Here is a 26,364-nt window from a genome sequence, read left to right as displayed (position 1 = left end):
ACCATTTTGTGGTAACGCAGATTTTGATGCAGATGAGGAGGAGGAGGGCGAGCCTGAGGAGACGGCTCCGCCCGAGGAGTGATTTGGGATCACTCGTTTGTTTATTTGAAAACTATTGTAATATATTTTTATGGATGACTGTATAACTGCTATTCAAATTTTTACTGATGCTTGATTGTAAATAAATTCTGGTACTTAGTTGACTATCCGCTACGTTATTTTATTTGTACACTGTTGCATGTACACACACTGGCACTTCGTTGGGATGTGTGACCGTGTTGTCACCATCCTGGCGTCTCGATCCCTGTGTATTTATGTAAGGGGGATTGGGGGCGCCACAGGAAAATGATACATAAAAATATTATTAAGTTAAAATATTGTTAGAATATTATTTTTGTTTTGGGGTTTGAAACGTTTGAATTTTTTTTTTGTGTTTTGTTTAGAATTGAAAAAATTGTAATGATTAAGTAATAATTAAATAAAAATTGAATATTTAAAATTGAAAAGTATTTGTATTTGAGTGATGTTTAGAAAGGAAATGAAATGAAATTTTTTTATATGAGATGAGATGAAGCATCTCTATTCCAGAACTGCCCCTAAGTTTCCTATTCAATGAGACATTAAGCAAAACTCTTGAAAAATGGTTGATAAACTCTAGTTTAATCTTTGAGCAAAACCTTGCATCTCGGTCATACGGTAAAGAAAGGTGCCTAATTGATCTTCATGAGCTTGGTCTTTGCCTCGCTGCAACAAAATGTCTCCTTATCTAAATTTAGTAACATTTTTTTCCTATTCGAAGAGAAATTCAAGTTGTTTTCAGTACAAAATGCAAACTCCATGCCTACCTAGAAATTTATGTATCTTCTCAATTCCATTTGAGACTTTTAAATTCAGACAAAATTTAGAGATTATTTTCTTAGCCATTGTATAGTCTTCTCCATTATGTGTACAAACAAAATGTCTTCTAGCACCCTAAACGTGGAAATTTCAAATGACATATGAATTTGGCATATTACTTCCTCTGCTCTTTCAAATCCCTAGACAACAATCTTCCTCTATTACCTATTTTATTTAGGGCTTGCTTGGATAACAAGATATTCATAGATATTTCATTCCCAAACATCACTCAAATACAAAAATACTTTTCAATTTTACATTTTTAACTTTTTTATCTAATAATTACCTAATCATTAGCAAAGCAGAGATCCTGAATTTGAATCCTAACTCTATACTCTATCTCATTTAATTAAATATTCCATGTGTTCGACTCACTTATTGAGAGGTTGCTTCCCCCCCCCCCCCCATGAGAGAGAATGTTAAAAGTATGATGCAAATAATTAAATCTACTTCTTCCCTAAAACTTTTGGGATAATTGGTGATTTCACAAATATAAAAAGTAATTTCCCAATGTACTAGGGAGTTTCTTGCTTGACTTGAAAACTTCACACAAAGAAAAAGCCTCCTTGTTTTGAAACTAGACACTAAGCAATTACAAACCTTATGTTTGCTTTTCAATCCACATGGTAGTTTACGTTTCAAGTTACAAGCTCATTTAGCCATACTGACCTTAGTTATCATCTAATACTTTTTTAAATATTTTCAATTCTCTTTACCTTGATTCTATATAGTAGCTTAAATTTGTCGGAGCAGCATAAACTATACATTTGAAGTAAAAGTCGCCAAGCCCTCTTATTAGTTTGGCTAAAATAAAACTTTAATCAAATTTAGCTAACAAGAATTTAAAACATCTCACATCGAATTAGACACGTCTATATAAATTTAGACATTAACTATATTAACTCACCAAATATGTGGATGTACAGTAACTTAGCGAAACACTATAATATTTATTTCTCACTCCTCTCAATTTCGCGAGAAACCCTCCCGCTATTGAGACCCTCCCATTTTCACTGTATTCACTCTCATTCTCTTTACTGAACCTTCTCTCCCTCACTCTCGTAACTCTCCTTCACTGTATTCTCTCCCATTCTCTTCACTAAACATTCACTCACTCCCGTGACTCTCCCCATTCTCTCTCCTTCACTCTCATAACTCTCTCTCACTGCCATAACTATTCATTCCCATAACCAACGATTGAGCCTCGTGAGAGAGATAGAGAAACTCTCACTCTCTCCAAATCTACCACTAGTCTCACTCCCGAAATCCCTCTCCCATTCGTTTCGCTCACTCTCGAAATTCCTCTCTCCATTTTTATTCTCACTCCCAAAACCCCTACCGATCGACATTCACCGCACCCTTTCCACAACTAAGCCCGCGTGAAGCCTTTCCTCCTCACGATAGCCACAAAATGTTTGACGACAGCTTGATTGTTAATTTCTGTGATTTATCTCTTCTCCTAACTCTCTCATAATTTACGGCAGTCGTTTGGTCTTATTATTGTGATTTTTAAAATTTCTCTCAAGCATGGTTATTGTTGTGATTTGAAAATTTTTCTTGATTATTTTCTTACTGTTGAGCATGGTAATTTTTTTATTTCTGATTTGATGCAGATTTTTTGATTAATTTCTTACTGTTGAGCATGGTTATTGTTGATTTTTTTAATTTGAAAAAATAGTAAGAGGGGAAGAACGGGGACTTTTGATTTTGATGGAGATTTCTTGATTTTTTATTTGAACATGATAGTTGACGTTGTAGCCATTATCTTTGCCATGGAAGTCCTGTTGTTCCTCTCAGAATAACTAGAGTGAAAATCTGAGTACTACTAGGGAACCAAGAATTAGATTCTTTCAAAAAAATGAAAAAAAGAGGGAGAGTTTAGAAATTCTATTTTATGTATCCTGTATGTGTATATGCTTTAACAGTTTTGGTATTTCTTTTCCAGTGTTATTCCTTGTGGGTTATTTTGGAGTTTGGGAGAGAACTCTTAGTTTTTGTTATAAAATGGTTGAAGTGGACAAGAGTTATGCATGTTCATTATCCTTCTGCTAACCACTGATTACTTAAATGTTCTTGAGCTACCTATTTTTCATTAGGCTGAAAAAGAAGGACCTCAACTGGGAAAGTGAGCCAGATGCTTAAGATTAAGATTAAAAAAATACAATAAATATGCAAGCTTAGCCAATAAAATATAGAAAAGACAGCTTCTCACTTTCGATTAAGTTGAGCTTCTTCCATGATGCATTAAGTTGGGAAAGTTTTTGGGGTCTTGAGATTATCTTAATGCCATTGGCAGCACTATATGAGATGCCTATACTTTCAGTTTGAGGTTGTGATATGTTTGAGATCGTGCTTAATATGGCCTCGTTTGTTTTCAAGAAACATCTCATCTCATCTCATCTCATCTCACTTCATCATTACAACTTTCCCAAATCCCCACACAAAATAAAATAAACAATTCAACTTTTTCAAATCCCAAAACAAAAATAATATTAAAAAATATATTCTAACAATATTTTATTTAACTTTCTAATTTTAATCTCATCTCATCTCATCTCATCTCTGAAAACAAACGAGCCTAAGTTTCATGTTGGAGCATATATAACAATTAGAAGTTTTGCTTTGACTTGCTTGTATTTCCCACCTTTGCTTGGAAAGCATCACTTAAGTCTCAAAATTCCTTAGATTGTTTGAGGGACAGAATTCTCCCTTAGTTTCAATTTTTTCTTACATGTATAGGAACCTTACATATGCCCGCATCTTGATATGTGACTGATTCTACTTATGTGCCTGCACCTTTATATGCGCCAATTCACCTTGATATGTGCCTGCACATGATTTGTGTAATCTAACATGCTAAAACAACATTTATTACAAAGTGTGATGCACACTGTCTAGTTGTTTTCTGAACACATTATCTGTAGTTGAAGAATTAATGAAGTCGAGAAATCAACACTGCTAAAGAATGCAATTCTTGTTTTGTTTGTAAAAAAAGAAAAAAAAAGAGAGAGAGAGATAATATTCTGGGTTTTTTTGTTGGTCATCTTGGGTAATTTTTAATGTTTTGGGTCATTATCTCAAATTGGCATGAAACACAATCAAAAGACTCAAATTGTACGAATCTAGATAGCTTTGAGAAGCTGAAAGTTGAACACAAGAAAAAGTGGCATGGTCCAATCCATAATGCCATAAACGAGAGGAAGTAGTGAGAGTAGTAACATTTGTAGATGCATGGGAGGGAATCTGCAAAGAAGAGAGCTCGGACAAACGTTCAATGATCTTACGGTCGGTCCCAAATTGCTAGCCTGTCTAAAGATCTTGTACATCAATACCATAATTAGAAATATAGGACGAAAATATTTTGGTTTTATCTTTTCATTTGTTTTTATATTTTGCATCGTAACTTTTTGTTTTGGGGTATATGTCTTACCATATTGTTAATTTTAATTAATTTTAACTTATTCAGAAAAAGAGAGAGACATATGAAATAATAAAAGAGAGAGCAAGTTTGAGAAATAACCAATTAAAAACATAAACGATAGTCTTCTTTAATCATACTGATCCAATTGAGCAGTTATCGTGTAACTCTATTACAAAAAAAATCTTCATATTGAATAATCCAACACATGTAGAGAATTAAAGTGTACCACTCCTACTGATCTAATATTTATCATCTTAGTATATAATTATATTTGTTAGTCATTTAAATTTGAAAGTAATGAGTGACATTTAAAGAAACTTATGTTGGGTAATTCTTATAAGAAAAATGATATTCATCGTCTTTTTAAATTTTAGCTATCATTTTTTTGTCATATTCTAAAATAATATTAAATGATGAATAATGTTAGATACAGTTTTAGAGCGTGCAAGCCCTGCATACTCTATTTGAAAAAAAATAGGGCCCGCCATTAAAAATTAATGTTTTTATGTGAGACCAAAATTTATCTACTTTTTTTTTTAAAAAAAAGGTAGGCGGAGTTTGTATATTCTAGAATTGCAAATATCATTTCTCTTAAATAATTGGAAAATAAGTAAACAAGGTAATTATATGCATTCAAATTTCAACTCCTTTTACAACTACATTTTACATGAAGGGAAAATATGTAAAATCTGAAATTCAAATGAAAGATTTCTATAATTTTATAGGGTGATACTTCCATATTTAAAAGTGTGATTTTTAAAAGAAAACTTTTATTTATCATCTTTTCATAATTTCCTGATATACTATCAAAATAATTGGCAAAAAAGTAGAAAAATTACAGATACACACATACAATATTAAATTATTTTTACAACTCTCTTTTAAATGATAAGAGACAAACCTATTTAGATAGTGAGATTAGATGAGATAATTTATGAATAGTAATTAAATTATTAATTAAAATAAAATAAAATAAAGTGAGATAATTTCATCTTATCTCTGTATCCATAAGGACCTATAAAAGAATGGCAGATAATGCTAATTTAATAAATAGTATTTATTTCTCAATATTATCTCCTTCGACGGAGCCCATACTTTTGCAGAGAAAAGTGATGTACTCCGTTTGGGCCTAAATCCATACATTATGCATGGGGCCCATAAAGAATACAAAAGTCCAGTTGGATAACAAAGCGCACAGAGCCCACTCTGTTTTGAGTGCCAAACCGCTGTCGTCTTCTTCTTCTTTATAAAAAATAATATCATTTTATAAAAATATATTTATTTTATAACATTATTATATAATATATCGTGCAATATATATGTATATCATTACTCTTCCCTCAAAGGTTAGAATCAGAGGGTTAAATACCCACCATGTCCTTCTCCTCTGTCCCTGCTCGGCTCACCCTACTCGCCCTTCTTTCTGCCTCCACATTCTATTGCTTCTACAAGTCTCGCCGCCTCAGACAACTCAAATTCTCCTTAAACCATAACCCTAATCTCTCTCATTCAGAAGCCAAGATCTTCTTTGTTTCACAAACTCGTACCTCGGAAGCCCTAGCTCGCCGTCTCTTCGATCTTTTATCGTCGAAGAACTTGTCGTTCGACCTTGTCGATCCCAAGGACTGAGGACCTCCCGAAAGAATCACTAGTTTTAATCATCGCTTCAAATGCAAAATCATTATGTGCTTTTACCTGAAATTGAGTGGCAAAGCTATTCTTCTTCCATGTAGTTTCTCTCTAGGTCAATTAGTTTATTGGCTTAAGTTCAAATATGGATGAATAATAGCTCAGCACTCCAGCTCGTGCACTGAAGCAGGTTGAGTTTTACAGGTACCTGTGTCAATAGTTTTGACAGTACTAGTAGTCAAATTTTGTTCGTGATTGAAGAAAGCTGCAAAGTGTATGGAATTGTGAAGCAACTCTTTTAGGGACAAAGAGCCTGCAATTGGAGGTTACATGGCTGTCATGTGGCAGGTTATATCATTTTGTAATAAGTTGATGTTATGGGTCTAAAGGTAATGCTACAGTTAAATTGTTGCATACTTGTAGCTCCCAGTGAATTAGATATCGTTATGGCATGATATGTTTTGTTAAATGATACATTGGCTGGGAGGTCTCCCTCTCCCAATCATAAGAATGATCTTAGTAGCCTCACATCTCTGCTAGTTCAGCTTTATCTGTTGCGCTCTCTCTCCCTCCCTCCCTCCCCTTATTACAAGCACTCATTTTATGGAATTGACAGTCATAGGGAATTAGAAATCTATTTTATTTTATTTTTAATTAAAACTTGTTTTCATTTGTATTTGTATTTCCAAACTATATGGTCAGTTCTAAGAAAACTTTCATCAGATCATTAAAATTCAAATAAAAACTGATGACTAATCACTAAAGATTATGTACTTCTCTATGTTCATATAGATGAAGTTCTCCTCATGTATACATTATGTGTACTTGGGCTTTGCCTTCTCTTATGAATAAAGCTTCTTGATTGCCTATCGAAAGAGATGATGCCCTCCATTCTGCATTCTTTCCCACCCCCTTCTTTAAGATGGTCTGCTTTTTATTCATGCCTATGATCTCATAGTGCCTCAGCTAGCACATTAAATTTTTCAAAAATTTGGTTTTCACAGGTGCATGGAAGCAACCCCTAGTTTGGCTTGTGCCAATAAATGTGTTTTCTGTTGGAGACATCACACAAATCCTGTTGGAAAGAGTTGGCAGTGGAAGATGGATGATCCGCTAGAGATTGTGAATACTGCCATAGACCTGCATACAAATATGATTAAGCAAATGAAAGGAGTACCTGGTAATTATAAAGTTAAAAAAAAATTAAAAATATTTGTAATATATTTTTTTAATATTATTTTTATTTTGAAATTTGAAAAAATTATTCTATTTTTTTATTATTATTATTTTATTTTTATGTTTTTTGAAAGTTTTGAAAATGTTGTAATGATTAAGATCATAATTAGATAAAAAAAATTAAAAATCTGAAATTAAAAAATATTTATATTTATGTGATATTTAGAAAAGAAATTATAAAAAATTTTGATATGATATGAGATGTGTTTTCTAAACAATCCTTAGGATTCTTTTCACGAGCGTTAAAAACGTTATAAGAATATCTATATACCATTTTGGGTAGTGCTACGCCACTCAAGTTTGTCTACTTGATGTATTTCTTAGTGTAAATTATAATTTTTTTATTTTTATTTTTAAATATCTTTAAATACTTTAAAAAAATATTAATACAATAATTACTTTCTTAATCATAAAATTAAATTAAATTAAATTAAAAAATAAAATATATGAATGATGATCAAATTGAGAAAACAAATTTAGAGGACGTAATATCATTTTCCTACTGTTTAACTGTACCAATAATTATCAAATAATCGAAAAGTGGCCTTGAACAAAAAGGACAAAAGACAAAAGGAAATGGGATTAGATACCCACCGCATTATCTGAATTATTATGAAATCCGTAATTCTTTGCTTCACTGACCGACAAAAGGTGTGGCTAATTATTAACAGAAAAACAAAAGAAAAAGGTATACTTTTTTTTCATCATGACTACAAGCTCCCCATGCCAAGCTTACATGCATAGAAGCAAAGAACCCACCAAGTACCTCCCCCACTGCAAAGCTCCCCTCCTGTTGGGGATAAAGTCTGGAAGTCTCCTGTTGGGGATAAAATCGACTCGAAAGTTATTTAAATTTATCTATCTTATCATTATAATTTTTTTTTTAAATTATTATATAAAATATAATAAATAATTATATTTTTTAAATTTTAATATAATAATAATATTAAAAATAATATTTTAACAATATTTTATTCAATTCATCTAAAATTATCTTAATTCATCTTTAAATCCAAACAAAACTATTTAAACCATCGCTAATAACAAAGAAAGAGAATAAAGTCAAGAATTTGGCTCAAGATAAAACCAGTAAGATATAAGACAAGTTGACTCAAACTTTAAAAAGGAAATAGCTTGATAAGGTAAATAGGATTCAATAACTTCAGTGAAAGAAAAACACCTCTGGGATTTTCATAAATCTAGATACGCTCTCCACAACTTCTCTATGTACAGAATCCATCACGCACAATGATTCTAAAGGATCTTTTCTCAAGGGAGCTAGGCATCGTCTTCAATCTTTTAAAATTCTAAATTTCTCTATTCTATTGTGAGATATGTGAGGTCATGAGAGATTGTAAAATTATCCATAATAGATCATTAGAGATTGTAAAAAATCTTTTTTCATTCTTACTCGTAACTATAAGTTTTACGTCTCATAGAACATTTGTGGTCACAAAGAGCACAGAAAAATTTACAAAAAAAAAAAACACTACTTTTGGAAAATGGAAATTATTTTTTCAAAAATAGTAGTTGGTCCAATCAAAGACCAATGAGGCTATATTATTTTCTACAAGAGCAAAATCAATTCTCGTAGAGAAAATTCTGAAGCTACTTGAGAAGGAGGTAAGAATCTTCTTCTGGGCTGATTTTTTTTCTAGCCAGGTTTGAAATTCGAATGACAGGTTCCTGTTGTGAGTTCTAGCCCGAAGAAAACCCGAGCTAGTAACCGCATAACCTGAGCATACCTCGGTTCGGGTATCCAATTAAAAAATATATATATCATCGAAACGACGTTATTTTTTAATTTTTCCTTCATTAAACCCTTAGCTAGTCTTCAACCCCTTGAACAAATTCATGAGCTTAACTAATCTCATAAAATCGGTTTTACAAGAAATGATTATTTATTTCTTAAAAACATGTCTAAGATCTTGTCCACAGGCAATGTAAGATTATTCCTCGACACCCTCCCTAACGTGCATGCCAGTATTTTTCCTGATCTTTCTCACGGGATAAGTGACGTGAACCCCCATTTGTCCTGTGATAGATGCTGATATCTTGAAATCATCACTCTTTCCAATAGCTTAAGCTAATGAGAATATGTAAATTTTATTATTTATTTTATATCTTAATACTCTCTCTCTTGTGCCGAAACCCTAGCCACTACATCATGCCTTTGACACCATTGTCTCTCGCTGGACAATTGCAGTATTGTGACTTTGCCGTTGTTGCTCTCTTGCCAGATGTTACAATCACCACCTTCACAGAAACTGCTACTAGCCTTTGGGGTCTGTTTTCTTCTCTCACTGTTAAATTTGTTTTGTTCTTTCTCTATTGATTTGGGTCTCTTTTTTTTTTTATAAGAATGTTTAAATCGAATAATTTTTGTTTAAATCGAATAATTTTTATGGAGTATTTTTATGAGTTAGTTCTTAATTTGTGAGGGCGATGTGATGTGTGGGTTTTTCTTGTGGATAGGAGCCAGGAAGGGAGAAACCGTGTGGGGGCAATCACTGTCCCAAAAGCAAAAGGAAACAAGAATGCAAAGAAAACACCTTAGTGTACATAACTGCATGGTATGATCGATCAAGCCTTGTGGAGTTCATATTGCTTTCCAAACGAGTACAGTTAAGATTGCTTTCCAATAATAAATCATATATTTTTTAGATATATAGCTGTAAAAGCAAGATGTTTCAGCAAAGTGTTTTTTATTAGTTTTTAAATAGGTTTGTTGTTGGACTGATTTTGAATAATAAGCTAACGTTTGTGATTTTGTGTGAGCTGCATATATGATTTTTACTCCATTTATTATATTTGTTTTTGTAATTTTCGACTGACTTTTTTTCTGTTTTGCTTCTTTGATTGGTAAATGGGCAGTCGGTAGATTTCGTCCCCTTCTAAAAGAAAAAATAATAAAAATTACAAAATTAAAAAAAATAGTTTTAAAAAATGAAAAATATTATTTCGTTAATAGTTTTATTAACAATAATACTACATACAATCGTGAAATGCGCAAACGCCGCACAGTCGCTTTTAAAAAGAGTGAGATCTACTGTTAAAAAATTAATTTCTTTTCATGTGAGTCCTATATTTATTCACTTTTTTCAAAGCGACTGCGCAGTGCTTGCATATTCACGATTGTAAGTATCATTTCTCTTTTATTAATGGTCCAATCAAATAATAAAAGTGATCATGTCTTGTTCAGGCCGATTGAGCCCAACAGCTTCTGCATGACAAGGCTCCGTCTGTCATTAGTAAATATTAGTAAAGATCCCATAAAATGATCGAATTATGAATTCCTATTCCTTGCTTCGGCGAAACCTTTTAATATTGGTGAATAATAGTAAAAATATAATAATAAAATATTAAATAATAATAAAATATAAGTAAAAAATAATAAATAGTAAAAATTAAGTAAAAATTAATAATAAAATAAATAATAGTTGTGAGAATACTTGAGATACTCTTACTTGCCAAACATATAATATTTAACTGCATCGATAATTTCATCAACATGGATCTAAAGATTTATTTTGACACAGAAATTCAGAATTTTCAAAATTTATGATAATTTCATTACATGTTATCACTCAAATACAAATCGTATTTTTTAATTTTAGATCTTTAATTTTTTTTTATCTAATTATTAGTAAAACACAAAAATCAATATAATTTATATAAATTAAAAAAAATAGTATTTAAATAATTTTATTTTTAGAATAATTTTATTTAACTAAATTTTATCTCTCCTTTTTAGGAAACGTGCACTTAAGATATTTTTTGGCAGTGTCAAAATGTTACATGACATTTTACTGCATCAATAATTGCATCGTCAAACTCCGATCAAATAATCAAAAATGAAAAATAAGAAGAATATTTGATATCATCTATGAATAATAATATAAATTAATAGTAATAAATAATTTATAAATATTAGTAAATAGGTTTTAAATAATAATAAAAAGAAGAAATTAGATGGCCCATCACATGATCGAATTATGAATTCCTATTTGCTCGACTAACCGACAAGAAGTGTGGCTATAAGAGATCTTTTGTGTATTTTCCTCGTTTACTTTATGCAGAGATTGTGGGATCGGAGTTATTTGTCGTTTTTGCATTTTTTCACGCGGTTTCAGGTAAAGGCAAACGTAAATGGAGAAAATGATTACAACCAGGTTGGTCCCATTGTCATGCACAAGCTGTTGGGCTGTGTCTTTTAGAAGAGGAGAGAGCATTATCAGGAGAGGAGAGAGCATTTGTCTTTCTTTTTGCAGAGGATAGATTGGCTGAAAGTCTGTCTAAGAGAGGGGGAATGCAGCTGGAAACTCGGATGAAGAGCTGAAGGAAGTCGTTGATCTTGCGAAATTAAGAGGTTCTTACTAATTTCTTCCTCCATCACTAATTGATCACTTATTTCTAATTGGTCACAAACTTTTTAATTACTTGTTCACGATATATGTGTGTTACCTTTGTAAATGACGCCAAAAAACTAAAAATACTTACTGAAATTGGTCGCAAACTTTGAAAATACTTGTTCATGATGTTTTTGACTATAATGAATCGTTTATAGACGAGAGAATTTGATACAAAAAACGTGTTGGTAGTTGAGATGTCCCCTGCCATAGCCTTCTTTTCTTACAACATGCTTGTTTTTCTCTGATATTCCAATTTTTAAGTTACTTTTTTTCTGTTTTGCTTCTTTGATTGGCAGATTTCGTCAAGTTCTTTTAGAAGAAAATATTACAAAAACAGAAAAACTACATTTGGAAAAATGGAAAATATTATTTCGTTAATAGTAGAATACTCAGTTGGTCCAATCGGAAAACAGTTTGGCTATCTTGTTTTCTACAAGAGCAGTATCGTAACTCTTGAAGAGAAATTTCAGAGGGTACTTGAGAAGAAGGAGGCAGTGCAACAATCTGTTAATGGAGCCCAATGGAATCAAGAAGTAGTCGCAAGTGAAGTTAAGACTTGGCTGACAAATGTGGATAAAAAAATTGAAGAAATCCAGAAATTCCTTGGAGAAGATGTGAAAGCTAATAGGATGTGCTTGAATGGTTGGTGTCCGGATCTGAAGCTATGCTATTCCTTAGGTAAGAAAGCTCAGAAGAATACTCAAGCTATCATTCAGATGCTAGAAGAAGGTGAAAAATATGATAGGGTGTACAACATTGCACCTCCATTGAAAGTAAGACCATCATCCACAGAACGGTTTAAGGATTTTGAATCACGAAAATCAACTATTCAAAATGTTTTGAATGCTCTAAAGAATGACAATATCGACATGATTGCATTATGCGGTATGGGAGGGATGGGCAAGACAAAAATGGCCAAAGAGATTAAGAGAAGAGTGGAATCTGATAATTTATTCCATAAAGTTGCCATTACGGTGGTGTCTCAAAATCCAAACTTCATAAAAATTCAAGGCGAACTTGCAGAATCGCTAGGTACGAGACTTGAAGCAAAAAGTTTACAGGGAAGAGCAGATGAATTATATTCAATATTGACTGAAAATAAGAAAGTCCTTTTGATATTGGATGATGTTTGGAAACCACTTGATAATGAGGATATTGAGGATATTGGAGTTTACTATGCATTTAAAGAAAAGAGCTGCAAAATCTTGTTGACGTCAAGAAACGAAGAACCTTGCAATGGGATAGAAATTCAGGAGACTTTTCGAGTTGACCTTTTATCTGAAGAAGAAGCGTGGAATCTTTTTGTAGAGATGGCAGGTGATTTTGTCAATAGCTCCGATCTAATCTCAATTGCAAAACAGGTTGCGAAGGAATGTGCAGGTTCACCCCTTGCCATTGCAACAGTTGGAGGTGCTCTTAGCAACAAAAGCGATAAAAATGAGTGGAAAGCCGCACTTCAGCAACTTAAAATGTCTATCCCACAAAATATCAATGGTCTTCGGCTAAAGGTATATTCCAACATAGAGTTCAGTTACAATTACTTAGAAAGTGACGAAGCCAAATCATGCTTTTTGCTATGTTGTTTGTATCCCGAAGATTATGATGTTCGGATTGAAGATTTAGTCAGGTATGGAGTTGCAAAAAGGTTTCTTGAAGGCATAGGTACTGTGGAACAAACAAGGGTACTTGTCCACACAATAGTTAAGAATCTTAGAAGATCAAATCTCTTGTTGGATAGCGACGAGGACGAATGCATCAAAATGCATGATCTTGTACGAGATGTTGCCATATCAATTGCATCGAGAGACGAAAATGGTTTTATGGTAGTGTTGCACAGAAGACTTGAAGAATGGCCACAAAAGGATAGATATGACAGTTACACCGCAATTTCTCTTTTACTTGGAGAAATGAAATGGCATCCTACTGAGTTGAAGTGTCCCAAACTTCAGCTTTTGCGACTATCATGTTTGAACTATTCAAACACGTTCCCAGACAATTTATTTGATGGGATGAAGGAGTTGAAGATGTTGTCTTTGCGAACATCCTTGTCGACATTGCCACCATCAATCATGATCCTCCAGAACCTTCAAATGTTGAATCTGGAGAATTGTGAGTTAGGAGATGTGTCGGCAATTGGAACCCTTGGAAACCTAGAAATTCTTAGCTTTCGTGATTCCAAGATCAATGAGCTACCTTCGGAAATAGGAAATCTTAGTCGATTAAAGTTACTTGATATGAAGGAATGTCATTATTTAAATTTTATTGCAGCTGGTGTATTATCCGGTTTATCTCGACTAGAAGAATTGTACATGGGAGGACCATTCGAGGATTGGGGATGTACGACTGCGATGGAAGGATATGGAGAAGAAACAAATGATAATGCAAGTCTTGCTGAGTTAATTCCTTATTCCAGTCAACTGGTGGTTTTAGAAATCAGTGTGCCAAGTATCTTGTGCTTGCCAGAAGAATTGGATTTCAGTAACTCCAATTTCAGATTTATGATAAATATTGGTGTAAAAGATTGGACAAATGAGAGATATTTATTTGAAAATACGTTGAAACTTGAAGTGGAGGATGCAAGTGATCTTGGGGAACACCGAACAATTCGTTCACTATTGAAGAATGCTGTAGTTTTGAATTTGGATATTACAAGAAATTTGAAACATATTTGGTTTGAGAAAGAGGAAAAGGAAATTTTACCATGCAGCTTGAAGGATCTAACAATTAGTAAATGTGAAGATTTAGAAAATCTACTCGAAGCCACATCGGATAGTACTCCACCTAATACCTTCCATCTCCTGGAGTCACTATCATTAGAGGACTTACCAAGGCTCATTGGCATCTGTAATTCCACGGATTCAGTTGAGGTAGGTTCTCCCAATTAACACTACATGTATGATTCACTTTCTATATGGATTAGTTGAAAATTTTTGTACATGTTGCCAAGCCCAACAAAGAGTTTAATGGTTTTAAACCTTATTGGAAAAATTTATAATTTAAACCTATTCTAAAATCTCTACAGCACACACTACTTACATGGTATAATTTGATTTGGAAGATAAATTTTAAAATTTGAATGTTTCAAATGAAATCATATTGTTTAAATAATGTGAATAATGTGCTCTACGCAACGACTTAAGAATAGAATAATTCTTCAGGAATTTGGTTTTGTAGGGAATAAACATCTTATTACTTTCATATCTTAAGGAAATACATTTTATATATGAAAACTACTCACAACATTGTAATGGTTCAATTAATGGATTAAACAGGTTGAAGGAGGAGGCGGCATTGCATCAACAACTGTCACTCATAAACTATTTTCATCTAACACCATTTTGTGGGTACCCAATTTGAAATCCCTTGAAGTAGATGGCTGTAAATCAATAGAAGTGGTATTTGATCTGGAAGGACTAAAGGTCAAAGAGAACCACAAGCCCATCCTAGCAGTACTTTCTGATCTACGTTTAGGGAATTTATCTGGGTTGTCACATGTGTGGAAGAATATTCCACTAGGATTTCAAGGCTTTCAAAACTTAATATTAATTGATATCATCGGATGCGATAGTCTGAGCAATTTACTCCCTGCTTCTATAGCAAAACTACTGGTGCAACTCCAAGACTTTAAAATATGGCAATGCAACTGGATGGAAAATATTATTCAAAGGGAGTCCGAAGCTGGAGAAGAAAGGAGAGCAGATATTTTGACTAGCGAAGCCCATTCTCTTAAGTGGCCATCCATAAAGAAGATCGAATTGGTTGCATGTCCAAAATTAAAAACATTTGGTTCAGAAGTTCAAATCGGAAGAAAGCTAAGAAGGATGGATGCGGAATTGGATCCAAGAGCCCAAGAGCCTAGTGTTGGTTCCTCCTCGGCAAGAGAATCTTCAAGACTTTTCAACCGATGCCTAGAGTCTTGTGTACCACGTCGCAGGAATTATAGTCCAGCCCAAGGAAATAGCAGCTTCTCTTTAGGAGAGAATAAACAGGACTTAATTAAGAAAGAGGTATGAGATTAAGGTTTATTTATTATTCTTTTCATTTATAACTTTTTTGAAACACTTCTCTTTACAATTGCATTAATTATTATTTTTTATTATTTTTTTTATCAATAATTTTACTAAAGCTCCAGAATGAACTTTGGGCAATTCATTTAAAGATCTTAGACTTCCATTAGATTATAAAAAAAAAAAAAAACGTTTATTTGCAATATCAAATTATTGATTTTGATAGTTTGGCTGTGTAATTTAGAAAATGTGGTAATTTAGGGGCTCAAATTGAAGTTGAGCGTAAAATATACTCCTACGAGTCTACTTGAAAGTATCATTTGTTTTTAAGATTATGTACCCCTTCACATTTTTTGATGTTTTGGTAGATTACATTGACAAAGCAAGAGGAGCAAAATGTGAGTGAGATTGAAAATCAAGCAAAGATGTTGTCTCTGTTTCCCTGCAACTTGATTGAAAGTTTGGAAAATCTACAACAACTTTCTATATATCAATGTGGTTCATTGGAAGTGATATTTGAACTTGAGGGAGTAAATGCTGAAGAAAGCAATATCTTCAATAATTTGACAGAGTTTTCGTTACGAAATTTACCGAAGCTATTGCATATATGGAAGAAAGGCCCACGAGATATTAAGGGATTTAATTACTTGAGATTGCTACATGTATATGATTGTGGTAGTTTGAAATGTTTGTTCACACCATCCACAGCAAGACTTCTTGTGAAAGTAGAGGAAATAGAAGTATCTAGTTGCAATGAAATGGAAGAAATCCTTGCAAAAGAATTGGGAGATGAAGAGAATACAGATGTGATTGCATTCCCCCTAGTGAAGACCCTCAAGCTCGAGCATTTACAAAAGTTGGAGTGTTTTTACACTGAAGATAATCATGCTTTTGAGTGGCCATCTCTGGATAAAATAAAAATATATGGATGCCCAAAATTAAAAATGTTCGTTTCGACAAGTACAAAAACACCTAAGCTAAAGGGAGTGCATATGAGGTTCAAAGAAACTTTTCAACCAATGGTAGAAGGAGACCTCAATGCCACCATACAACACATTATCAAAGGAAAGGTATGTTACCATTTATAACAAACATTGCTTAATGGGAAATGTTTTACTTCAACTATTTGTTGACCGTAGTAATAGTATTGATATGTTTGGAAAATGGAAATTAAACATCATTCACCACGTTTTAACATAGTGTTTGGATACCCAAGAGTACTATCAATCAATTTTTCAATTGCTAGGCATCTTATGAGTTAATAATTGAGTTTTACGACTTGGTTTGATATACGGGCTCTCTTTTCTTTTAGGGGTTGAATTAATCTTCTTCTCCAGTACCTTTTCCTCTATGGAGTTTATGGAGTCAGAGATCAGAAGGTACTAACACGATTAAATATTTTTTTTCTTTTATACAATCTAAATTCTTAAAAGTTATTTTCTTTGAATTTCATACGATAAAGATATTTTTGATTTTTTGAGGTCGCGGAAGTTCCAAGTCTCCATATACATGAGCATTGTAAGTTTCTATACTTGACCGATTCCCATATTTTCACTCCTTTTAGGACCCTCTTCTCAATCTCTTGACTAGCAGTCGTAGACATCCTTACTAGGTGAATTCCCAAATAATTGTTTACTTCTCTAGCTTGTACATTAGTAATTTTGTATTCTTTTTGTATTTTTTATTTTATAAGGTAATTATTTCAAATATTCAATGAAGATCAGGACAAGTATTATGGACATAATTCCTAATGCATGTATCAACTTTCCCCCATCTAAGAAGACACATGATGTAGACAATTCTTTAAGGGAATACTGAGATTACAAGCTCCAATTAAACTTACTAAGGGGATTCTTGGGAATAAAATGAAATGAAAAAATTTGTACATGAATAGTAATAAAATGGTTTGTGAATGGTAGTGAAATATTAAGTTTGAGTTAGAATGTTTTATTAGATTTTGGAAAATGACAAATAAAAAGTTGAATCAAAATATTATTAAGTTAAAATATTGTTAGAATATTATTTTTATTTTGAGATTTGAAAAGTTTGAATTATTTTTTGCGGTTCGTTTAGAAATTTGGAAAAATTGCAATGATTAAGTAATAATTAAGTAAAAATTGAATATTTAAAATTGAAAAGTATTTGTATTTGAGTGATGTTTGGAAAGGAAATGAGATGAAAATTTTTTATATGAGATGAGATGAGTCATCTCTATTCCAAAACTGCCCCTAAGTTTCCTATTCAACGAGACATTAAGCACAACTCTTGAAAAATGGTTGATAAACTCTAGTTTAATCTTAGAGCAAAACCTTACATCTCGATCATACTATAAAGAAAGGGGCCTAATTGATCTTCATGAGCTTGGTCTTCGCCTCGCTACAACAAAATGTCTCCTTATCTAAATCTAGTAACATTTTTTTTCTTATTCGAAGAGAAATTCAAGCTGTTTTCTGTACAAAATGCAAACTCCATGCTTACCTAGAAATTTATGTATCTTCTCAATCCCATGTGAGACTGTTAAATTCGGACAAAATTTAGAGATTATTTTCTTAACCATTGTATAGTCTTCTCCATTATGTACTGTATAAACAAGATGTCTTCTAGCACCCAAAAAGGGGAAATTTCAAATGACATATGAATTTGGCATATTACTTCCCCTGCTCTTTCAAATGCCTAGACAACAATCTCCCTCTATTACCTATTTTATTTAGGGCTTGCTTGGGTAACAAGATATTCATGGATATTTCATTCTCAAATATCAAGCAAATACAAAATACTTTTCAATTTTAAATTTTTAAATTTTTTATCTAATAATTACCTAATCATTAGCAGAGCAGAGATCATGAGTTTGAATCCTGACTCTATACTCTACTCCATTTAATTAAATATTCCACGTGGTCGGCTCACTCATTGATGGGTTGCTTGGCCCCCATGAGAGAAAATGTTAAAAATATGATACAAATAATTAAATCTACATCTTCCCTAAAACTTGGAATAATTGGTGATTCCACAAATATAAAAATTAATTTCCCATTGTACTAGGGAGTTTCTTGCTTGACTTGAAAACTTCACACAAAGAAAAAGCCTCCTAGTTTTGAAACTAGACACTAAGCAATTACAAACCTTGTGTTTGCTTTTCAATCCACATGGTAGTCTATGTTTCAAGTTACAAGCTCATTTAGCCATATTGATCTTAGTTATCATCTAATACTTTTTAAAATATTTTGAAGTCTCTCTACCTTGATTCCATATAGTAGCTTAAGTTTGCCGGAGCAGCATAAACTACACATTTGAAGTACAAGTCGTCAAGCCCTCTCATTGGTTTGGCTAAAATCAAATTTTAATCAAATTTAGCTAACAAGAATTAAAACATCCCACATCGAATTAGACATGTCTATATAATCAAACTTTCAAGTTACATGTCTTGTAAGTCTCTCTCACTGCCATAACTATTCACTCCCATAACCCAACGACTGAGCCTCGTGAGAGAGATAGAGAAACTCCCACTCTCTCCAAATCTACCTCTAGTCTCACTCCCGAAATCCCTCTCCCATTCCTTTCACTCACTCTCGAAATCCCTCTCTCCATTTTTATTCTCATTCCCGAAACCCCTACCAATCGACATTCACCACACCCTCTCCACAACTGAGCCCCCGTGAAGCCTCTCCTCCTCCCGACAGCCACAAAATGTTTGACGACAACTTGATTGTTAGTTTCTATGGTTTCTCCTAACTCTCATAATTTCTGGCAGCCGTTTGCTCTTATTATTGTATTTTTAAAATTTCTCTCAAGCATGGTTATTGTTGTGATTTGGAAATTTTTCTTGATTATTTTCTTACTGTTGAGCATAATTATTGTTGATTTTTTTTTTTTTTTTTGTTTGAAAAAATAGTAAGAGGGGAAGAACGGGGACTTCTTGATTTTGATGAAGATTTCTTGATTTTTTATTTGAACATGGTAGTTGATGTTGTAGCCATTACCTTTGTCATAGAAGTTCTGTTGTTCCTCCCAGAATAACTAGAGTGAAAATTTGAGTACTACTAGGGAATCAAGGATTAGATTCATTCAAAAAAATGAAAAAAAGAGGGAGAGCTTGGAAATTCTATTTTATGTATCCTGTATGTGTATATGCTTTAACAGTTTTGGTTTTTCTTTTCCAGTGTTATTCCTTATGTGTTATTTTGGAGTTTGGGAGAGAACTCTTAGTTTTTGTTATAAAATGGTTGAAGTGGACAAGAGTTATGCATGTTCATTATCCTTCTGCTAGCCACTGATTACTTGAATGTTCTTGAGCTACCTATTTTTCATTAGGCTGAAAAAGAAGGAAACCTCAACTAGGAAAGTGAGCCGGATGCTTAACATTAAGATTAAAAAAATACAATAAATATCCAATAAAATATTAGAAAAGACAGCTTCTCACTTTCGATTAAGTTGAGCTTTTTCCCTGATGCATTAAGTTGGGAAAGTTTTTGAGGTCTTGAGATTATCTTAATGCCATTGACAGCACTATATGAGATGCCTATACTTTCAGTTTGAGGCTGCGATATGTTTGAGATCATGCTTAAATTAAGTTTCATGTTGGAGCATATATAACAATTAGAAGTTCTGCTTTGACTTGCTTGTATTTCCCACCTTTGCTTGGAAAGCATCACTTAAGTCTCAAAATTCCTTAGATTTTTTTAGGGACAAAATTCTCATTTAGTTTCAGAATTCTCTTACGTGTATAGGAACCTTACATGTGCCCACACCTTGATATGTGACTGATTCTACTTATGTGCCTGCACCTTTATATGTGCCAATTCACCTTGATATGTGCCTGCACATGATTTGTGTAATCTAACCTGCTAAAACAACATTTGTTACAAAGTGTGATGCACACTATCTAGTTGTTTTCTGAACACATTGTCTGTAGTTGAAGAATTAATGAAGTCGGGAAATCAACACTGCTAAAGACTGCAATTCTTATTTTGTTTGTTAAAAAAAAATGAGATAATATTCTGGGTTTTTTTGTTGGTCATCATGGGTAATTTTTAATGTTTTGGGTTATTATCTCATCGTTTTGTATAAATTCAAACCTAAAATAAGACAATAAATCAACTTTTTGGTTTGCTTCTATTGTCAAGGACAGAGAGTTGCAAAGTTTTTTTGCCAAGGGGTGTGTGCTTCTTCACATTTTCGTTGTTGTTCTGAGGCAGGTTGTTGGGGATATTGCATTGGCACTTTCATGGGTGCTTTTTATTGTATACTCATGGAGGGAGAAGTATGATTAGATTTTCCAAAACCACAGTTTACATTTTTTCTACTCACAGTTTGCATTAATTCTGGACTTCATATTGCAGAATTTATATATGTGGCTATAAGCAAATTAATAGTTAGAAAACTATTAAAGTCTATCTCATTTAGTTTATCTTCTTTATCTTATTAAAGTCAACATACTTTCTGTTGTGCCAACATTTAGGATGATTGTGTTTTTGCAGGTACTACTCAGAACACCCTTTGTGGCTGGTCGACATTGCTAAAATTCTTTGAAAACTATGTTTTGTGTTGCTATTATGTGTTGTTGTAATTGCAGATTTTACGTGGATGGTTTTTGCAACTTAGTATGTGGATGTTTTTTGCAACTTAGTATGATAGATCTAGGTTTTTTTTTTCTTATTTATTTACTTTTTTTTTATATACATAAAATATGTGTGTATTGTACGTATTGGGTTGTAATTCGGGGGTTTCTTCTTATGTTGTTGTTATGTGTTGTTGACATGAACACAAGTATGTTGCTAGACATGGTAATTTCTTGTTGGAAGTGCATATTTGTGTATGTGTTTTTTGTAACTAGTATGTTGCTGTAACTGATAGATGAAAGTTTGAGAAGAAATTTTGGTAAAAAAATATAATTTGATGGAAAATGTAAATATTTGGTTAGTAATTAAGAAATTTATATAGAATTTTAGATGAGTTTAATCAAATATTTTTAGTTATTAGCATTAAATGACATTTGAAAATATGATTTTTTAATATTAATTTAATTAGAATATAATTTTTATTATTGACATTTAATTGGTAGAATTACAAAATGTGATAAAAATAAAAAAATTATTAAACTAATAATATTTTATTATTATATAGAAAGTAAATGGATAATTTAATGTAGGGATTAGATTTGAATGGAATAGGCAAATACAAACTCATATGATATTAGCTAAAATTTGAATTTATATTTGGTCAATCCAATAAGAATGCTCTTAGCCATTCTGATCTTAGTTATCATCTAATACTTTTTTAAATATCCTAAAGTCTCTCTACCTTGATTCCATGTAGTAGCTTAAATTAGCCAGAGCAACATAAACTACGCATTTGAAGTACAAGTCGCCCAACCTCTCTATCCTTCACCACAAATTTTTGAACTCCATTGATGAAAACAGTCACCATCCATTGGTGGACACTAAAAAAAGGCACATTGATTGTGCATACAATAATTAGAGCAGTCTTACCTCAAAGTTTTCCAGGAATAGAAGCATAAATGATAATGGCACATAGAATCTCTAAAGTGTGACGATATTTTCTTTCTGTTTTTCTATTTTTTTTAGCAGTATATGGGCACGAATAATGTGAGAGTATTCCTTATTGACTCAAGAAATCAAGAAAAGATTTGTAATTATATATTATAACATTGTTTGAACGAAGGATTTTGATGGCACGAAAAAATTGAATTTGTACTATTTTGTGAAAGTTCTGATAAATGTGAGCAAATTCAGAATAATGCTATAAGAGATATATCCAAGTATAGGGACAATAATCATCAACAAATGTAACAAAATAATGTGATCCCCTATGTGAAAATGGGAGCGGGTCGCCAAATAACAAAATGAATCAAATCAAAATGTGCAGAAGAAAATGATCACTTTTATTAAACAAAAAATATGTATATTTTCCAAATTGGCATGAAGCACAATCAAAATACTCAAATTGTACGAATCCTAGATAACCTTGAGAAGCTAAAAGTTGAACACAAGAAAAAGTGGCATGGCCCAATCTATAATGCCATAAACGAGAGGAAGTAGTGAGAGTAGTAACATTTGTAGATGCGTGGGAGGGAATCTATAAAGAAGAGAGCTTGGACAGACGTCCAATGATCTTACGGTCGGTCCCAAAAAGCTAGCTTGTCTAAACCTAACTACAAATTAGAAAATGTTGGCTTAAAACCTAACTCACAAAGGCGATACATCCTATTCCTCAAAGAAATATAGGATGAAAATATTTTGGTTTTATCTATTCGTTTGCTTTTATATTTTGCATCGTAACTTTTTTTTTGGGGGGTATATGTTGAGAACCCCATCCCCTCTTACCATATTGTTGATTTTAATTAATTTTAACATATTCAGAAAAAGAGAGAGACAAATGAAATAATAAAAGAGAGAGCAAGTTTGAGAAATAACCAATTAAAAACATAAACAGTAGTCTTCTTTAATCATACTGATGCAATTAAGCAGTTGTTGTGTAACTCGGTTAAAAAAATAATCTTCATATTGAATAATCCAATACATGTAGAGAATTAAAGAGTACCACTCCTACTGATCGAATATTTATCATCTTAGCATATAATCATATTTGTTAGTAATTTAAATTCGAAAGTAATGAATGACATTTAAAGAAACTTATGTCGGGTAATTCTTAAACAATATTAAATTATGAGTAATAATACAGTTTTATGGTGTGCAAACCCTGCAACTCCATTTGAAAAAAAGTAGGGTTCGCCATTAAAAATTAATGTTCTATGTGAGACTAAAATTTTTCTACTCTTTTCAAAAGAAGTGAACAGAGCTTGTATATCCTAGAACTGCAAATATCATTTCTCTTAAATGATTGGCAAATAAGTAAACAGGGTAATGATATGCATTCAAATTTTAACTCATTTTACAACTACATTTTAGATGAAGGGAAAATATGTAAAATCTGAAATTCAAAGAAAAGATTTCAATAATTTTTATAGGGTGATACTTCCATATTTGAAAGTGTGATTTTTAAAAGAAAAGTGTTATTCACCATCTTTTCATAATTTCATGATATAATATCAATATAATTGGCAAATAAGCAGAAAAATTATAGATACACACATACAATATTAAACTATTTTTACAACTCTCTTTTAAATGATAAGAGACTGGCCTGTTTGGATGGTAAGATTAGATGAGATGAGTTGAGATGAGATGATTTATGAACAATAATTAAATTATTAGTTGAAATTAGATGAGATGAAGTGAGATAGTTTCATCTCACCAATATATCGACCCTATAAAAGAATGGCAGATAATGCTAATTTGATAAAGGAAAATTCTATACACCATACTACCATCTCACTTTCATTCCACTAAGTACGATGTGGCACATTTATCACCATTAAATGGTCATTTATTGCATGTTTCATTAATAACTAATGGTGATGAATGTACTACATACTACTTTGTATGATCAAAATATGATGAGAGTGTGATGTATAACATTACTCTTTGATAAATAGTATTTCTTTCTCAATATTATCTCCTTCGACGGAGCCCATACATTTGCAATGAAAAGTGATGTACTCTGTGTGGGCCAAAATCCATACATTACGCATGAGGCCCATAAAGAATACAAAAGTCCAGTTGGATGGATAACAAAACGCACAGGGCCCACTCTCTTTTGAGTGCCAAACCGATGTCGTCTTTTTGTTCTTTATGCTCTTCCTATCTCTCGAAATCTTAAACCTCCCTGAGCTCTAATAACATGAAGTCATCAACAATTGGCCACTTTACCTGAAGGGTTAGAATCAGAGGGTTAAATACCCACCATGTCCTTCTCCTCTGTCCCTGCTCGACTCACCCTACTCGCCCTTCTTTTTGCCTCCACATTCTATTGCTTCTACAAGTCTCGCCGCCTCAGACAACTCAAATCCTCCTTAAACCCTATCCCTAACACTAACCCTAATCTCTTTCATTCGAAAGCCAAGATCTTCTTTGTTTCACAAACTGATACCTCGGAAGCCCTAGCTCGCTGTCTCTTCGATCTTTTATCGTTGAAGAACTTGTCATTCGACCTTGTCGATCCCAAGGACTGAGGACCTCCTGAAAGAATCACTAGTTTTAATCATCGCTTCCACCTGGGAAGATGGAAAGCCCCCTACAAATGCCAAGTTCTTCTCAAGTTGGCTCTCCGAGAGCGCAGAGGACTTTAGGGTCAGGTTGTTAGACCCCCACGTCGAGTTGCCTCTAGAGATGCCGCACATGCCCTAGTCATGGTGGGGACAAGCACCTTCACTAGCCCACAAGCATGCCTTGGCTCGTGGGGCACCCCCAGCATGCATGCATGCCTTGCCCCTCGCGATGGCACACACCGAGCGCCCAGCATGCGGGCCAGCGAGGTTAGTGAGCACCTGCCGATGCGTGCAGCAATGCGCGCTAGCATGCGCCGAGTGCTCGTGAGTTCAACATTGAGACTTGAGCGCATGTGCGTGGCATTGCACTTAGCAGCGCACCGCACGCGCATGCGAGTTCCAGTGCGCAGGCCCATGCACACATTGATGGGCCGCGTGGCCCTTGCACGCGCCCATGTGCCACAAGGCCATGCGCAGCACATCCAGCCCAACCAGTGTGCGCGGGCGCGCACACACACGCACAGCCCTGCCTAACATCAGCGAGATTAGTGGCATGCCTCACGGCTCCAGCCCGTGCCTTGCAGAGCGGGCCAGTGGCATGCCCACCGAGCATGCCATCCAGCCCATGCCTTGAAGCCTCAGCGCCTAGGCCACCAGCCTGAGCCAGGTAGCACACCACTATGGGTCACCATCAGCAAGCCATGCCACACCACCTAGCCATGGACTTGCCGGAAGACCACCATGCACCAACCTAGCCCACCATGGGCCATGCATGCCACGGCTAGACTTGGTCCATGACCACTATCATGTTACTTATTTTATTTATTTAATTTGATTTATTTATTTATTTTCAAGAGACCTATTGCAGGTTTCCAAATTGTATTGCTTATAAATAGGACTCCATTCACTGCCTTAGAATCTTTTGGGCAAAACTCCTAGAATGAAGACTATTGTTTGAGAGATCATAAACGATGCCTTTGCACTTGGGCTTTTTGGGTGAAATTCGTGAATCCCAAAGAGAGGATTACACCTTGCAATTCATTGAATATGTGTAATTCATTTATCTTGTTTTCTTGCAAGTTAGTGCAATCCATGAATCCAAGTTGTATTTATCAATATATGAGGTTTATTCAATTCTTGTGCAATTCGTGAATCAAGCGTTGAATTATCATTATTGTTATTTGTTCATTCAAGTTCTTAAGTTTCATATTTTTGTTCTTGAGTGTTCTTCATTATGTTCTTGGTGTTCATCACATTTTTGCTCTTCCAAATCCAATAAACCCTAAAAGTCGACCAACCATAGTGTTAGTCAACTTTCCATAATTGATTTGCTTCATCCATTTACCCTGGCCGAAATACACTTCCTACTTGGTGCAAAGTCTTATTCGGCTACCACTTGCCTAATTTGGATGTGCCCTAGCCGCCCACTCCACTTGCCATACTAGTGTTCCTATAATTTAGGAACCCTAGTTGACCCAATCAAAGCCCCATAGCCGGCCATACACATCCCATTGAATCCAAAGATTTTAAGAAACTTTCCTAAAATCTCTCACTAGCCATACTCGCCCAACCCTAGCCGCCCAACTCCAAAACACTAAACCTAATCCTAACCATCCATCATCCATCTTCCAAACC

General features: G+C 33.6%; 1 protein-coding gene across 6 annotated transcripts in view; it reads left to right on the top strand.

The window, feature by feature from the left end:
• Window positions 1–11,910: 11,910 nt before the first annotated feature.
• The window catches only part of LOC121244342 (probable disease resistance protein At4g27220), a 67,537-nt gene continuing 53,083 nt past the window's right edge, over window positions 11,911–26,364 (top strand). For 4 of the 6 annotated variants that reach the window (XR_005936401.1, XR_005936400.1, XR_005936399.1 and 1 more), the window contains exon 1: window positions 11,911–14,462. Coding sequence is in view for 3 of the 6 variants with exons in the window: in XM_041142370.1 (XP_040998304.1) it covers window positions 11,952–14,462 (2,511 nt within the window). In the remaining 3 variants the exon portion in view is untranslated. Of the gene's footprint in view, window positions 14,463–15,970; window positions 16,673–16,914; window positions 16,988–21,079; window positions 21,432–26,364 lie in introns of those variants that run through there. The other 2 variants (XM_041142371.1, XM_041142372.1) reach the window with 2 other exon arrangements.

Source organism: Juglans microcarpa x Juglans regia, chromosome 8S, assembly GCF_004785595.1.
Source record: "Juglans microcarpa x Juglans regia isolate MS1-56 chromosome 8S, Jm3101_v1.0, whole genome shotgun sequence".
NCBI classification, from domain to species: domain Eukaryota; kingdom Viridiplantae; phylum Streptophyta; class Magnoliopsida; order Fagales; family Juglandaceae; genus Juglans; species Juglans microcarpa x Juglans regia.
Note: the sequence above shows the minus strand (reverse complement) of the source record. Positions and strands in the feature narration are given on the sequence as shown.